The sequence below is a fragment of the Neomonachus schauinslandi genome, chromosome 12, assembly GCF_002201575.2.
Source record: "Neomonachus schauinslandi chromosome 12, ASM220157v2, whole genome shotgun sequence".
NCBI classification, from domain to species: domain Eukaryota; kingdom Metazoa; phylum Chordata; class Mammalia; order Carnivora; family Phocidae; genus Neomonachus; species Neomonachus schauinslandi.
Window position 1 is genome coordinate 99,731,378 of NC_058414.1, and position 16,515 is coordinate 99,747,892.

Here is a 16,515-nt window from a genome sequence, read left to right on the forward strand (position 1 = left end):
CCCCGGCTCGGCCGCGCCCAGCCCCGCGCCCAGCCCCGCGCCCAGCCCCGCGCCGGCCCGGCGCAGCCGCACACGGGGGGCCCAGACGCCGCGGCCGCGGCCCACCAGCATGACGTTCCTGGAGGTGAACCGCCCGCGGCCGAGCCGGGGAGCCGCGAGGGCGCGGGCCCGGGAGCCGCCGGGGAGCGCGGGCTTCTTGCGGGGCGCCTCGCTGTGGAGCAGCCAGCGCTGGCAGGTGCTTCGCGGCGGCGGCAGCGGGCGCAGCACCCCGAGCCCCCGGCGCGGCCTGTCTGCGCTGAGGAAGAGCTTCAGCTTCCGCCTGCGCCGCGGCCAGGAGATCCGGCGCGCCGAGTCGGGGCTGCTGCCCCGGGCGCGCACCCGCAGCGACGGCGACGCCAGCTCCCTGAGCGCCTTCCCCAGCCGCCGCGACCTGCTGCTGGGCGCCGAGGCCCCGCGCGCCGCGCCCGAGCCCGGCCGGCCCCGCACCGCCGCCGGCCTCTGGAGACTGCTCACCAGCCGCTTCCGCCGGAGGGAGCCCGCGCCCGCCGAGCCGCTGTGGAGCCGCCGGGCGGCCGCGGCCCCGGGGCTCCTGGGCGCGCAGAGCGGTAAGGGAGAGAGCCCGGCCAGAGAGTCCTCTCTGGTTGGAGTCCCTTGTTGAGAGCGGGTGTGAAAACAAACCGAGCCAGCCTGGGAGAGGTGGGTGTGCCGCGAGGGCCGGGGGACCAAGTGAGACCGGCGCCCCGGTGCGCTCTGGGTGGCTCATGGGTCCCAGAAGGTGTCTGTGGCAGAGGAGGACTTGCAGGTGCGTCCAGTGTGGGTCCCCTGCCACCGGGTGCTACCGCTGGCCCTTGGCATGGTGGAATGTGAGACCAGGACGGAGGGGCCCCTTCCTCACTCTGGTACATGCAGAACTGAGCCTGGGGAGGGGCGGACAGTGCTCATGTTTCTAGCTTCCAGGTGGGCTTGAGTCGTCACCTCTAGCTGCTTCTGCACATGAGCAGAGGGACTGCTTGTGGACCCGATCGCTCGGTGGTGGTAGCTACTCTTTGAGACAGCCTGTGGAGGGGAAGCAGGCTAAGAGGCTGGCCCAGGCCAGGGCCATCTGGAGCTGGCTGGAGGATGTCCATTACAATGCAAAGAGTAAAGAAAGTGGGTCCAGCGGTGGGGCTGGAGGGGGCTCTGGGGAGCTGGAGGCTTCCCTTCCCCAGGACACTGCCAAAGGCAGGCCAGAGCTGAGAACGGCCTGGACCAGAGTTCAGGCAGCCCAGGAGGCGGCTCTCCGGGGAAAGAAAGAGTGGTGGCCTCCCACCAAGGAGGAGCTTGGGGAGGAGGGCCAGTTGGGCAGGATAGATAGCTCCCCATTCAACCTGCCCCTCACAGAACAAGGCCGGGTGAGGGCTCCTCCCTCTTCACCCCGCCTAGGAATGTGGTGGGTGGCCCCACCCTGTGAGGGTGAGCTGTTCCTACTCGCTGGCTGTGGGAGGCTGGCCCCCCTGCCCAGCTGCCAGGTGCCCGGCCCAGTTTGGGTCTGAGCTGAGAACTACTGGAGAGGCCTCTCACCTGGGCCCTGGTGGGACCAGGCCCAGGTGTGGCTCAAGGTGGGAACTGCTTACCTTGCTGGAGCAGTAAGAGGAGGAGGGACACGGGTCCAGGCCAGGAGAACTGGGCCCACACCTCTCAGAGTCCTCTCCCTGAGGACCATCATTGCTCCAGTCCTCTCCGGAAGCATTTTCCTGCCGCTGTCTAGAGAATTAGGGGTGAGGGTTGGGGTCCCATCAGGACCGTGCTGTTTTCTGGCCTCGGCTCAGGCAGGGGCAGCATAGGAGACAGCTGGTGGTGGATGGCCCGGGTGTGTGTGCCGCCTCAGTCTGATGGGTGGCCTTCTCTCCTGCAGACTCCTTTGTGAACAGCCAGGAGTGGACCCTGAGCCGCTCGGTTCCGGAGCTTAAAGTGGTGAGTGAGATCTGGGCGGGGGGGCCCAGGCAGCTCTGGGACGGGGTGGGCATGGGCTAGCCTGATGGGCTTCCCCCGCTTCCAGTCCCCTCCTTCTCGGGTCTTGGCCTCTCTCCGCGGCCCCTCACTTCTGTTCAGCTTCCTTTTCTGGTCCTTAGCTCTGGTCCTTCTTAGGGTCATCTCTCTTCCCTGCCCCTGACCATTGCTCTCACCCCTTCTTCTCCCACAGGGCATTGTGGGGAACCTGTCTAGCGGGAAGTCGGCCCTGGTGCACCGCTATCTGACAGGGACCTATGTCCAGGAGGAGTCCCCTGAAGGTGAGCATCACGGGCTTGCCTGGGCTCTGAGGCTGGCCACTCTGTCCCCTCTCTCTCCTGGCTGTCGTCTGTGCCGGGGGGCTGGAGCCCCTCGTCCTTCCGAGTCCTCCTGTCTTCCCTGTTGGTAGCGCTGGATTTCAGAACTGCTTGGCCCCGGGGGCTCTCCCAGCTTGGGGCCTGATCGTGCACTCTGTCCTAGGGGGTCGGTTTAAGAAGGAGATTGTGGTGGATGGCCAAAGTTACCTGCTTCTGATCCGAGATGAAGGAGGCCCCCCCGAGCTCCAGGTGATGCTCCTGCCCCAGCCCTGGCCCGTGGCACCCCTTTCCCAAGGATCTGGTTGGGACGGGGCAAAGCTGTGTGTGTGCAGAGGGATGTGGAGCTGGCCCGGGAACGGGTGCGGGTGGTAATTCTGCTCGGTCCCCCCAGTTTGCTGCCTGGGTGGACGCGGTGGTGTTCGTGTTCAGCCTGGAGGATGAAATCAGCTTCCAGACCGTGTACAACTACTTCTTGCGGCTCTGCAGCTTCCGTAATGCCAGCGAGGTGCCCATGGTGTTGGTGGGCACACAGGGTGAGCGGGCCCGCAGGGCCGGGGAGGAAGCCACCTGCTCTCCCCTCTCCCCCTTCCTGTGTCGCCCTGGAGCGGGCACCGCCTCCTTGCTCCATGCGCGCTGGATCTTCCCCAGCTGGAGCCTCCCACCGGTGTGACGGTCGTGTCCATGTTTTGGGGGATGGATAAACAGAGCGGCTGGCTTGTGTCCACTCTGAGTCGGTGGGGGCTGGAACGAGGCCTGGACGCCCGTGTGCTCAAGCTCCGCGTTGTCCACTGGCCCGGCTCATGGCCCACGTGTCCTCGGGCCCAACGCTGCCCCCCACCCCCGTCCCCGTGCGTGGCACCGCTTCTCAGCAGGCTGAGTGAAGTCCCACCCTCCCGCCCCCCATAGATGCCATCAGTGCCGCAAACCCACGGGTCATCGACGACAGCAGGGCCCGCAAGCTCTCCACAGACTTGAAGCGCTGCACCTACTATGAGACGTGCGCGACCTACGGGCTCAACGTGGAGCGCGTCTTCCAGGACGGTAACGCGGGCGCAGGGCGGGAGGCTCCCCACTTTTCCAGGCCGGTAACTCAGGCGCGGTGGCGCCCCCCGAATGGGGGCTCAGGAGGCTCTGTGCGCCCTGGGGGGCGGCTCTAAGCTGGACTTCTCCCTTCCCCCCAGAGGGGTAACTGACTCTGCTGTCCCCTGCAGTGGCCCAGAAGGTCGTGGCCTTGCGCAAGAAGCAGCAGCTGGCCATCGGGCCCTGCAAGTCACTGCCCAACTCCCCCAGCCACTCGGCAGTGTCCGCCGCCTCCATCCCGGCCGTTCACATCAACCAGGTGCGGCCAGCCTCCCCGCCCCCGTGCGTGTCCTCGCCTCGGCCCTCCTCATCCTGTCTGTCCGCCTGCGTGTCCCCCCTACCCCGGTCTGGTCTCCCGCCTTGTGACTGGTGTGAAAGTGCTGGCTTGCACTCCCTGTTGCCTGCACGACTGGCCTGGCCTCCTCTGAGCCCCACAGTGACCGCCTCCCTGCTCGTCCTGTCCCTGCTGCCGCCCCTCTTGCCCCACAGCCGCGTTAGCGGAGACAGTCCGGAGGCTGGCTCGGGGTGGCGCTCTCGCAGCTGGCTCGGGGGCCTGCTCCCTCCTCACCTGCGGGCCCTGCAGTTAGAAGGGCAGCACGGGCCCCACAGGGGCCGCCGGCCTTTGTGCCTTTGTGCCGTGCGGGGTGCTAGCGGTGTTCTGAGCCAGGTCCTGACACCACAGGATGCCTGCCCGCTTGCTTCCTGCCGCCTGGTTAGTTGCGGGCCCTCGGCCTTTGGGCCGGTGCTTCCTCCTGTGACTCTTTCCCCGCTCCGTTCCCTGCTCCGCAGAAATCCCCGGGTCGGCACACATGCGCTGGGTTGAGTGGTCCAACTGACTGCCTCCGCTCTACTTCTGCCAAGGGCTTTAGTCTTGAAGGCCCGCCTGGTCCCCCAGCTTTCTGATGGCGGCCTGGCTGCTTTTCCAGAGCCCCCCTTTAGTGCTTCAGGGGAAAGCAGGCGTTTCCCTGGGAGCATCCCCGCCTGGAACGGAGGAAGAGCGTTAGGTCTTTCTGCCTTAGCCCCGAGCCGCTGTGCGTCAGCTGGCAGAGGTCAGGGGTGGACGTCCCAGCTCGGTGTGTGGGCCCCGCCACGTGGCTCTGAGGCCAAAGGGCAGCCGTTGGGGCATTTTGCTCTTTTTGTGCAGGTGAGGATTCGAGGAGGCTGTCAGGGCAGGACGTGTTCTCTGCTTAGTGAACATCTTAGGGGCAGTTAGGGAGCAGGCCTTGCTGTGCTGTGCGTGTTTCCCAAGTCCTGGAGTAGCTGGGGCTGCCGTGCGCTTTCTGTCTCCATCCTGTGCCCCCTTCCGTCTCTCTTCCCTTCCCACCTCTGTCCCTTACCCGCTGCTTCTTCCGAGAACATCTTCGCTCCGTGCTCCTCTCGGCCTCAGCTCTCCCGTAACCCTGCCCCTGTCACGCACGCTGTCCAGAGCGGACCTCAGCCTCCCCGGGCACCCTGCGCCCCACCGTGGCCTCCCGCATCTTCGACACATGTCACTGACTGGGGGGCTTGTCCAAGGTGACCCGCTCCCTCATGCCCGACGCCCCTGTGAGGCAGGGCTCCCCCAGCCTCTAGCACTTACCCGGGCCCGATTCGCGGGGGCCCTAGTGCGGCAGCCCAGGGCGGTGCTCGCTGGCTCCTGCCGGCCGCCAGGCTGTGCCGCCTTCCTCCTCTGCTGCCCCATGAGCCCCAGGCCAGGTCCCCACACCGCAGGGGTGCCCAGCTCCCGCCTGCTGCCCGCCCCCGGGCCCTGCTCCAGAGCAGCCCTCAGCAGCCCTCTCTGTCCTTAGGCCACGAATGGCTGCAGCAGCGCCTTCAGCGACTACTCCTCCTCAGTCCCCTCCACCCCCAGCGTCAGCCAGCGGGAGCTGCGCATCGAGACCGTGGCGGCCTCCTCCACCCCCACACCCGTCCGCAAGCAGTCCAAGCGGCGCTCCAACATCTTCACGGTATGTGCCCTGCGCGCCGCCCTCCCGCCGGCCCGGCTGCCGGCACTGGCGAGGCAGGGCCCAGCCCCCAGCCGGAGGGGGGGGCGGGCAAGAGCCGCAGACACCGGGCCACGGCAGCCCGAGGCAGGAAGATGCCGTCCACACAGACCCACACCGCTTCTGTAGGCTCCTTCCCAGTGCCCTCCTGCACATCCAGGCTCTTCTAGACGGTTTCTCTGAGCCCTCGAGGGGCTGCTTGCAGCATACGTACACAGACCCTCCTGCCTCGGCCGCATACACTTCTGTCTCTCTGACCCGTAGGGCTTCTTGGCCAGCTTGAGGGCTCTTTGGACACGTCTGCTCTCACACCCTTCACACCCTTGATTCCACAGTTGTGGGTCAAGCCCCCATGGTTTTTTGCCCAAGGCTACATGAAGGGTTAGCTGGTGGAGCCAGAACCGGGGCTCAGGCCTCCTTGTCCACATTCCGCTCTTTTCCCCTGACTTTACGCTTCCCACCCACCGCTGCAGGTGGTCCACCAAGGGCTTAGACGTCTTCCCCCAGGTCTCGGCTCCTGAGGCCTAGCCTGTGCCTCTCCACCCAGCCTCGGGCCCCGTACAGGCTCGTCCTCTCCCCTCCTCACAGACCTCACACAGGGGACCCCCGTGCCTTCGGCTAGGGGTCCAGCCCCTTGGCCCTTAGGTGCCCCCAGTCTGCTGGCTGTTCATGCCCAGCATGCGAGACACAGTGCCTGCCCACATTCTCACCCTCGAGCTGGGACGTGGCTGGGCCCTTCTGGGAGTCTCGGGTCAGACGCAGGTGGGTGAGCTGCCTGTGTGGATTCGCAGGAGGTCCCTCGGTGCTCTCGCGTCAGTCCGCGCGCCTCCTTCTGAGCAGCAGGGCTTGGCTCTCAGCCTGGTCCTGTGTCCAGCTGGCCGGGCAGGCCCTGCCAGGCTCTCAGGAACCCCCCATCCCCCCCGCCCCCAGACAGAGCCAGTGTCCCCAGGCCTCGTTCATTCATTCTCGCCTCCGCCTGCCCAGCACCCCGCTGCCCGGTCTGCCCACCTCTGTCCCCCCTGTGCCTGCCACGTGGCGCCCCCTCGTCCCTGCTGACAGCCGCTGCCGCGCATTGCACTGCCCCAGCCTGAGCCTGCCGAGACTTGCAGCGTCTTGTTTCTGTTCGTGCCCATCGAGCCACACACCGCCCTGGGCTGCCTGCTTGTGCCCACGCCCGCTGCCGCAGAGCCCCCTGGTGCCTGTTTGCAGTGACCGCTGCCCGCACTCCTGGCACCCACTCCCTCCACCCCATCCCGAACCTCCCACTTGCTCCGCTGCCAGGCCTGCTGTCCTCCCTCTGCCGCCCTCTGTCCACCGTCCACGCCCGGCTCACGGCCTCCTCGCCGCGGCCCCCCGTGCTCCCAGCCCTGTGCTCCCTGCTGCCCGCTCCGCTGTGCTCCTCCGCCTGTCAGCCTCCCCTGGGTCCTTCCACTGTCTCATTCTCACTGTGGCAACCTTAGTTTTTCTTTTCGTTGTTTCCGTGGTGACCTCCCTTGCGCCATTGTCCACGAGGAGGCCTTGAGACCTGTCTGTCCCTAGGCGTGCGTCTCGGGACCTCCCCCACTCTCATCGTCGCTGTTGGGGCCACCTCCTCGCCCTCATCATCCTCCCCAGCAGAGCCATGCCTGCTCCGTGGCCGGTGTCCTTGTGACCCACCCCCTGGATGTGGCCATCGATGTCCCCAGTCTCCCCCATGACCTCATGTACTCATTTTGTTGCCACTCTTGCCCTGCTTCCCATCCTGGGGGGCTGCCCCTCTGGGCTCCCAGGGAATCCTCTGGTGGTTGGGGGCCTCTTGGCTCACCAGCCTGTCCGGGGCAGGCTTACCCCATTCCCCCCAACCAGCTCTTTGGTCCGGGGACCTGGTGGCAGCAGAGTCCCATCCACCTTCCTCCTCCCTGGGCCGAAGGGGCAGAGGCTGTGGTGCCCAGGAGAGGCCTGGGGCAGGTGCTGACGCTGGAGCTGTGGGCAGTGGCCTCTGGCCCGGTTCTTCCTATTCCCGTGGTTGTGCGCCCCCCACCTGCACTTGCAGGCCTGTGCCCCGGCCTGTGCCCCAGGCTCCTGGCGACCTGGGAGAACAGGAAGGGATGGGGGCCCCGGCCGCCCAGTGGCGAACATTCCCTGATGAGCTGGACTGCCCAGTGGCCTCTGCCGCCTCCTCGTCCTCCTCCTCGTCCTCCTCCTCGTCCTCCTCCTCTTCATCCCGCTGCCGCCTCTCCCCAGGCACCTGGGTCTTTGCCCTCACCAGTGCTGACCGACTCGTGCGGGGCTTGAGTATAACTTGCCAAAATCTTTATTCTTTCGATATTTGCAGATATGTGCCACTGTTTCCAACTTTTCATCAACAAAAAGGCCTTTCCAACTCCTTCCAAATTAGAAGACCAGGTGGTGACACACAGCACCTCTGGACATTCTCCCCTGTTCGGGGCCGGAGGCGGGCCGGGCCCTGGGACTGCTCTCAGATGAGAAGCGGCCGCCGTGCTCCCCACTCCAGAGACCCACAGGAACCTTTGTAACTAACCCCCACCCCCAGGGAAGGCTAGGAACGCTGGAGCCCGCGGCTGGGGGCTGCCGGGGGACCAGGCCCGGCTGGACGCGCTGCGCCAGGCTCACTGCACCAAGAAGAAGGGAGCTCGGCCCCACGCCCGGCGCCGGGCCAGCGCAACACGGCCCAGAGGGGCGGGGGCGTGCAAGCGCCCGAGGGTCCGAGCGCCTGCCCGGCCCAGCTGCTCCTGGGGGGAGCTTTCCCGCCCCTCCCCCCTCTGCTCCTTCCTGCATGGACTTCTGCCGTTCCTGCTCCGCTCCGGATGCCACCGCCACCGCTGCGCGCTTGCCTTTCCCCCTCTTGGCCTCCCCGTTTCCTAGGATCCGCACTGGGGCGGGCTCTGCCCCAGGAGCCTGGCAGGGGCGCAGGGCCTCTTCTGGCCTCTCTCCTCTCTCTCTCCATCCACTGTGCCCCTCGGGCCTCGCCGACCGTGCTCGGTGCAACGTGCCATGTGGTGTCTGTGCCGCAGACGGGCCACTGCCCGCTCACTTCTGGACTTTGCTGTCCCCCCGGTTATCGTGCCCCGTGCTCCCCGCCAGCCCTCAGCCCCACCGTCCACCTCTCCTCGCCCCCTCCCTTCTCGTAGGCCCCAGCCCCTGGGCTGCGCGCTCCTCGCGCCCTCGGTATGTTCCGTGTCCTTGCTCTTCTGTAAGGGGCGGGCCTGGCTCAGTGAACTTTGCTGCTCTGTACGGTGCCGTGTGTAAGAATAAACCCATTGGAATACTCGTGGTCTCCGTTCCTTCCCGGTCCCGCCGCCCCGGCCCTGCCCCACTGCTAGGGCCTGCCCAGGAGGAGGGCGGAGGGGAGGGCAGGGGAGTCCAGGTGGGCTGCTGTCCCCCCGTGGGCCCTGGGCCCTTTTAACACGCTTCTTCTTTTCTCTTTCAGTCTCGAAAGGGTGCCGACTTGGACAGAGAGAAGAAGGCCGCCGATTGCAAGGTGGACAGCATCGGGAGCGGCCGGGCCATCCCCATCAAACAGGTTAGTGCTCCTTTCCCCTGTGGCCTGAGAGCGGTGGGGATGAGGGTTGAGGCCCCGGGGAACACCGCCAGTGGTCCTTTCCTTCCGGCCCCCCCACCTCCCGCCAGGCCTGAATGCTTCACCTGCGGAGGTTTTCCTGCTAAGGACAGACCTCCGGGAAGCCTGGCCCCCCGGGGCAGGAGCAGTCCCTCCGCGGGCCCTGCCCATTCCTGCTCACCGCCACCGGGGGGCAGCAGAGAGCCGCCGGCCGTGCTCAGCGGCTCTCCCCTGGTGCTTTGGGAGTTGGGCTGCCGGCCTACCTGTCCCACTCCCAGAAGAGGACCCTGAGGGGCACTCACTGAGGGGCATGCTGAGGGCTGCTCCTGCCCGGGGCTCATTGGTGCAGTTTTCTCCGTGGGAGCCTCTGTTCCCTGGAAAAGCTGAGTTGAGCTGCCCCCCGTCCTGGGCGCCTCCTTGCCCAGTCTGCCTGGCAGGGCTGGGCCTCCAGAAGCTTGGAGCTTCCCAGACCCCCTGGGTGGGTCCCTGTGCTGGAAAAAGACCTTGAACGCGCCAGGGCATCCTTGTGCAGGAATGGTGGTGTGTTGGGCAGGGCTGTAGGGCTGCTGAGCCGGATGGGTAGAGCCGGGAGGTGTCTGTGGAGCTCAGGCAGAAGCGTGCTGGCTGATACGCTCGTGAGGACAGGGACAGGGGCAGGGGCTTGGTGGTCAGGACGCTGGGCCCGGCCCAGATCTTTGCAGGAGCTGGTGGTTAGACATGGTGTGTCTATAGGGACCGTGTTGTCTGTCAGGTTTTGACTACAGAGGAGACTGGGGTGGCCAGGTCACTGGAGCTCGGCCAGGCCAGGGCCCCGTGGTCAAGGTTTGGCCCTCCAGGCTGGGCCTTCTGGGGCAGCCTGACAGAATTCCTGTGTTCCAAGTGGGATTCTGACGCCGCAGGGAAGGTCTACGTAGAACGGAGAGCCCGGAAAGGGTGTCGGGGTCCCAGAGGGCAGGTGGGGAGCCATCTGTTGCTCCCGGTCCTGTGTCTCTGCTTCGGCCCTCCGCTGGAATGTCATCCCACGGGGCCTGGCAGAGGCAGCTCTAGCTGGATCACCTCCGGGCAGCAGCCAGTCTCCTCGCCTGGCTGTGTGTCTGGGTGCAGAATCGGAGCCCACAAACCTGTCGATGGTGTGATCGCGTGTCTCTGGGGTGGTGCAAACCGAGCGCCTCCCTGGCAGGTGCATTCTGAGCCTGATGCACACACATAAACGTTTAATACATAAGAGAACGCTTTCTCTTGGGCCCTTACTTTGAGATAAGGCTAGCCCCAATGCCTCCTTCCTGTTTGGGGTAGAGGCTAATTCGTCACTTCCCTGAATCCCCCACATGGAGGGGAGGGAGAGCTGGAGGATGGGGCTGGAGCCCTGCGAGCTTGCACCTAGGGCTCTGGTCCAGCCCCAGGTCAGCTGGGTCGCCTGGCTGGTATAGGCCGCTAAATCTCAGGGAGCCCCTGTAGGAGCGGACCCTGCCAGGAAGGAACCTCAGCGAGCTCTCATGCCACAGCGGGGTCCCACAGGGCCCTCGGGGTGTGCCTGCATGGAGGTGGGGGCCGTCCAGGCTCTAGTTTTCCCAGCCCCGTGGCCCTGCCTGGTGCTTTCCCCCAACCTCCAGCTGCCCAGGACCGGTGTGGCCCCCTTCCTTCCCGCCCACCCTCCTGTCCCGGTCTCCCCATCCCCTTCCTTCCCTTCCCCCCCACTCCTGCTGGGAGTGGAGATTGCATTTCAGTTGCCATTTGCATTCCCAATCAATCCGGACTCCGCAATTAAGCCGGCTGGCGGAGCTGGGAGGGAGGCGGCGGCAGAACGGGTCCTCTGGGGGCTGTCGCCTCCGCACCGCTCCCATTCCGCCCCAGATTGCTTCCTGCTCCGCTGGGCGCAGCCGGGCCGGCCAGGGAGGGGAGCAGGAACCCCTGTAGCTCGTCTCCCTCCTCGGACGGCAGGATGCAAGGGAATGGGGAGGAGCCGGGCAGGCAGGCCTCTCACCAGCCTGGCCTTCTCTGCTTGTCTCGCATCCGGGCGCAGGCAGGCAGGTGAGAGGCAGGCGGGGGCGCGAGTGGGCGGCAGGCAGGTCGAGGCCCTGGCCAGCCGTGCTCGCTCGTTAGTGCCAGGCTTCCCCCGCTTCCTCTCGGCCCGAGGCCCAAGTGAAGGAGGGGCCCAAGTGCTGGGTAGGAGAGGGTTCCCTCCTAGGCCGGCCCCCTGGCCTCCTGATCCTGATTCCCTGCTTGGAAGAGGGAGGAAGCCCTGCATGGGAGTCCGCTCTCCCTACCTGGCCGGGAAAGTGAGGCCCAGGCAGGTCACGGGACTTGTTTGATGTTGAGGGCTAGCTGGTGGCAGACCCGGGAGCAGAGCCGGGCTTCCCTTTCCCATGACCCAGAGCTGGACCTGGACCCAGGAGGGAAGGGCTCCAACGTGAGGAAGATGAAGGGTCCGGCGAGGGAGGGCAGGGCTCTGGTGGGAAGGATGTGAGAACAGAGGCTAGTGTGGAATCCCCTCTGAAGGCAGGGGGGTGTGGAAGACGGGCAGAAGAGGAGCAGGTGAGCTGGCCGCGGCAGCCATCTTCCCAGCCTTTCTGGAGGGCACAGGGTGAGACTGGGGGTGCTGCCTTCTCCAGAATCCGATTGTTGGTCCTGAGGGGTGTTGCCTGCAGTCAGGGGAGAGGGAGCAGCTGAACTCTTGCCCTGTTCCTGGCCTGGGAGTGGGTGGATACCATGCCCGGAAGCAGGTCACTGAGGCTCCTTTACAGACCACAGGGCAGGGGTCTGACTGCCTTCTGGAATGTTCCATACAGTCTAGTGACGGTCCCGTTAATACCACTTGTCTTCAGATGCCACTTGTGAGGATGGGTCTCTCGTGCTGATGGGGACCAGGTCGAAGACTGTGTCCTCAGGTGACCCGGGACCCCCAACTCGATCTCATGTGGCCGCATCTCCCACGGCGGCATCTGTCTTTTGGGGGCGGCGGGATGAGGGAGATTGGGAAAGGAAGGAGTGGTAATGAGGATGCAAAACATCTGTTGAAAGGTGGGAGACTCTCAGCTCTGTCTTGGTTCCTGCGGGGCAGATCGGGCAGGAGGTTCCAATCACCCGTTGGCTTACCTCCTCCCTTTAGGACTGAGCCTTCTCTTCGGAAGAACTTAGGAAGTGAGAGAGAATCAGGGTTTACCCTGCACCCTTGGGCCCCAGGACCCTAGCTGATGCTGTTTCTTCACACTTGAGTTTCTTTATCCCTGTTTTCCTCCTTGTCTTAGGGCAGGACCTCCATTCCTCAAGGAGGAGACGTTACAAAGCCACATCTTCGAGTTCCCTCTTTTTGGTTCCCACTGGGGTGGACTCCGGGTGCTTCCCCTGCTCTCTCCTAGCCTCTGCTGGTCCTGACTCCTCCCTGCTTGAGCTCCTCCTATGTGGCTGTCTCTTCGGAGGAGTTTTGTTTGGGAATCTCCAGCAAATACTGTCTCTACTCAGCCCTCCTGCATTTGGGGCAGGGGGGCTCCTGGGGGTGATGCTGGTCCTGAAAAGCTGCCACTGAGATCCGTTCATGGCACTTTGTTCTCTCCCTGACCCCAGCTCCTATCCTCAGCCATTTTCCTGTGCTGTCTTGTTGTTTTGGGGAGAGAGCCAAAGGTGGGCGAGGGTGTCTTCGGGGGTATCCTTAGAGGAAGGCGAAGGCCACCCTTGGGTCTGCCCTGTGGCCTTCCTCTCTCGGCCCACGGCCCCTTTCAGCATCTTTGACGGCCCCTGTCAGCTGGCTTCTCCCAGCGCACCCACCAGACGTTTGCTGGGCGTCTGCTGTGTCCCGGGCATGGTCACGGTGCTGAGGATGTGTCCGTGAACAGAACACACGGACAGCCTCGCTCTCACGGAGCTTGTGTGTTCATCCCTCTGCTCCTCTTCCCTCCACGCTGAGTGTGTCACAGGCTTGCACAGAGAATCTGGTTGCTGAGCTCTGTGGCTGGGTCTCCACACTGCCCGCCCCCGGGAGTCTGGGGCCTTCTAGGGACAGTTAGGGATTTCTGCCCTGAACATGTTCACCCAGCCCTGGAGACCTGCGGGCAGGAGCATCACTGCCCTCTGACACCCTGCCTCCTGGTGCTGGCATGGCCCCACGACTCCAGGGGATGCGGGGTCCATGGGACTGGGGGGGGGCCCCCAGGCTGCTTCCTGGAGGACGGTCAGGGATAGCTGCGGCTTCCGTCCTTTATAGCCTCTCCACTCAGACGAGGATGGGGGATGGAGGACGGGGTTACCTGGTGTCACCGTGACCTTCTCTGGGCCTGTCTCTGACCCAGCCTCTGTCCTCAGGGCATCCTGCTGAAGCGGAGCGGCAAGTCCCTGAACAAGGAGTGGAAGAAGAAGTATGTGACTCTCTGTGACAACGGGCTGCTCACCTACCACCCCAGCCTGCACGTGAGTCTGCGGGAGGCCTGGGCCGCCGGAAGGGCGGCAGACACGGAGGGGCGGACCGTAGGGTGAAGGGAAGCAAACGGACTGGCCCTTCAGAAGGGCCCCCGCCGTGGTGGCCCGGGACGGCCCAGACCGCGAGGCGCAGGCCTGGGCTGAGCGCGCACTTCCCCGCGGAGCTCCGTGGCGGCTGAGCCCGTCGGCGAGCGCGCGGCCCCCAGATGGCTGCCTGTAGGCCGGGCCGCGCCGCACCGGTCACGCCCTCCGGCCCACGCGCTCCGCGCTTGCAGAGCTGGACTGGGCCCGTTTACGTGGAATTGCCGAGGTTGGGGTGCCAGTGGTGGTCAACCAGCTGTCTTTGGGGGAGCCACGTCCGTGGGGGATCCCTGGGTTCCTGGGCGTGAGGTGACGGAGAGCCGGAGGGCCGTTCGGCCGGGGCTGCCCGGAAGGGCACGGGTCCTCTTGGGAAGGGGAGCCTGGGGGCAGAGGGGTCTGGAGGGCGTGGGGTGCGGTGACAGCAGAGTGGCCCTTGTGGCAGGCCCCCCCCGCCTGCCCCTCCCCACACCGCGTGGCTGCAGCACACAGCTGTCACCGGAATCCATCTCTGTCACCGCCCCACTGTGGGGCTAATGAGTTCTCCCGCGCAGCCCCTCAAGCACAGCACGTGGGCCGGCCCGGGAGCCCGGGGCCTGCCACCCAATCTGCACAAGGTGTCAGGGAGGCCCGACCCGGGAGGCGCTGGGGTCCGTGGTGCCTGCCCTAACCGGGGCCCAAGAGCACCGCCCGGTCGGCCCCGCCGGGAAGACGCACCGGGGCCTGGCTCGGAGGGAGCCGGCGGGCACCTGCCTCCCATCAGGCCGGAGCCCAGCCTTGCCCTCCTGGGCTTCTCCCTGTCTGACTCCTCGGACACTGGCTCTTTCCCCCTTAACTTGGGGGCCACTGCTGGTCGGACTGTGTCCCCCTGCTGTCTCATCCTCCGCAGGGTGGGAGCTGGTGCCAGGATGCTGGGGGGGCTGCGGCGGGGCCACACCCGGTGCCCTTGGGCATTTAGTCCAGAGCCTCCTCGGCCCTGCTCCAGCGGCCACCTCGTGCACAGACCTGGTCCTGCTGCTGAGTCAGTGAGAGGCAGCAAGGACAGGTGACTGAGGAAGTCCCGGGGCATCGTGCAGGTGCGGGGCCTCCATACCAGAAAGACGGCAGAGCCACGGTGCTCCCAGCTGAGGGGGGCCGCCACGCCCACTCGTAGGCCAGCCTCGTGCCTCTTAACTCGCAGCTGTTCGTACTGCCCCCCCGCGCGTCCCCCCTTCACCCCAGGAAGAGGCACTGGTTCTCCTCAGGCAGCGTCTTGCCGGCGGAGCTGGGAACGAGCCTCCCGGAAGCACCCCAGCTTCCCCCGCCCCCATGTTGGGGCGGCCTCGCCTCCCCCTACTGCAGCCGTCCCCCTTCTTTCTGCCTGTGTGTCAAGCGAGCTGTGCTGGCTCCCTTTTCCTTGTCCCCACGCGTCAGGTGATGCAGGAAGCCCAGTGTGGAGCAAAGGGACAGGAAGGGGGTCTCGGGACGTGGAGGACAGTGTCGGGCGGTTGTGTTCGGTTCGGGTTTGGGAAGAGAAGGTGAAGGCTTGAGCGAACGCTGCTTTTCTGCTCAGCAGTCTAGAGAGCGGAAGCGTGGTGGGTTGGTTGGGTCATCATGACTTTGACTCGAAGCGTGACGCAGGTGGTTCTGCACCGTGCCCAGAGCACCTCTCTTCGGGGCTCGCCGACAAAGTGACTGGAGCGTTCACGTCCAGGCAAGTGTTGCCTAGACTGTTGTCAAGGAGGACGGAGGGAACTGACGGGCCGCCTGCCTGGGCCGCTCTGAGCAGCTCAGACGCCCTTCCAGCTTGTTGAACCGAGTGCACTTGGGTGCGTTCAGGGGCCAGGGACAGGATCTGGGTGCCAGGGGCTCAGCTCGCCACTGGCTGTCCGTGGCTCTGGCGTCGCACGCGAGAAGCCGGGAGGCCCTGGCCCGCACAGGGAGCAGCGGCCCTGCCCTGTGGATGCTTCTCTTCCCGTCGGGAAAGGTGTGGGAGGGTGAAAGGAGGAGCGAAGACCACAGTGGGGTCGTCCCGTGCTGCTGTGGGAGCAGGGTTGAGTCTACCACCAGCCGAGGCTCTCCGCTCCGTCCGCCCCTCTCGCTTCTCCCCTCCACACCGCCGCGCCCTCTTTTGCTGCCTCACCTGCCGTCTTCCCCAAGTGGCGCCCCCCGCTTCCTGGAGGTTCCCTCCCGCCGGGCAGCTGTGCCCGAGGAAGGGCCATCGGTCACCCCTGAGGTGCACACAGCACTCGCGGGCTTCGCCAGCTGCCATCGCGGGGACGGCTCCTGCCCGTGACCGCAGGAAGGGCTGCCGGGCAGGCCTCAAGCCTTACCCCCCCACCCTGCCTGGCCTAAGAGAGCCCGCCCCAGCCTCCCCCATTTTGCAGCCAGCGGAGCCATTCACACAATCACCTTCTGTTAATTCTATCTGCAACATCAATTAAATTGTTTGTAGAAACTAATTGAATGTGGCTTAATCACACATCTTAATAGCTTTCCACGCTCTGAACTCGTTGTTAATTCCAGTAATAAAACGAGATGAGAACGCTGGCTGGGTAATTAGCGAGGAGGCTGGGGAAGAAATTGCCGTTTGATGGCGGATAATAAAGGCAGCCGTGGTGACCGCTCTCCTGAGCCGCCGCTGCCACCGCGCTCCCCGTTCTGCTGACGGAGGGAAACGCCTTCGCTGTGCCCCTGACGTCCCCGTCCCCACTCCGTGCGCTCCGTCTGCCGGCCTGGTGCTGGAGCTGGCCTGGCCCGGGGCTTGGCGCCGAGCGCCCCGGGGGCTGGCCTGTCCGCAGTGGCCGGAGGTGCTCCCGGGGGGGCCAGGCCCCTCGCGTCGGTTTCTGGCTCCTTGGCCCTGAGCGGAGTCCCTCTGTGCGACTTGGGTTCTTGGTGTGGGGTCTGCATCTCCGTGTCCCAGCCCGGGCATCCCGGGGCTGTCACACGGCCTGAAAACTGTTGCAGCTGCCGTGACCTCCTTGTGAACTAGAGCAGCCCGCGCCCCTCCCCCAGGAGAGGGACCGCAGCTGTGCCTTCGGCCCAGCCAGCTGTTGACAGTTGTCGGAACAGCCGATCCACGATGCGACCGCGTGTGGGGACCCGGGACGGGTGTGCG

General features: G+C 65.6%; 1 protein-coding gene across 9 annotated transcripts in view; it reads left to right on the forward strand.

Moving 5' to 3' along the window:
• Positions 1 to 16,515, forward strand: part of AGAP3 (ArfGAP with GTPase domain, ankyrin repeat and PH domain 3) — a 52,625-nt gene that overhangs the window by 23,644 nt on the left and 12,466 nt on the right. For 4 of the 9 annotated variants that reach the window (XM_044920264.1, XM_044920265.1, XM_044920263.1 and 1 more), the window contains exons 2-10: positions 1,895 to 1,953; positions 2,183 to 2,270; positions 2,470 to 2,555; positions 2,698 to 2,839; positions 3,213 to 3,347; positions 3,518 to 3,645; positions 5,174 to 5,332; positions 8,799 to 8,891; positions 13,227 to 13,331. In XM_044920264.1, the coding sequence (XP_044776199.1) occupies positions 2,818 to 2,839; positions 3,213 to 3,347; positions 3,518 to 3,645; positions 5,174 to 5,332; positions 8,799 to 8,891; positions 13,227 to 13,331 (642 nt within the window). In that variant the 5' untranslated portion in view covers positions 1,895 to 1,953; positions 2,183 to 2,270; positions 2,470 to 2,555; positions 2,698 to 2,817. Of the gene's footprint in view, positions 1 to 197; positions 606 to 1,894; positions 1,954 to 2,182; positions 2,271 to 2,469; positions 2,556 to 2,697; positions 2,840 to 3,212; positions 3,348 to 3,517; positions 3,646 to 5,173; positions 5,333 to 8,798; positions 8,892 to 13,226; positions 13,332 to 16,515 lie in introns of those variants that run through there. The other 5 variants (XM_021693030.2, XM_021693031.2, XM_044920259.1 and 2 more) reach the window with 4 other exon arrangements.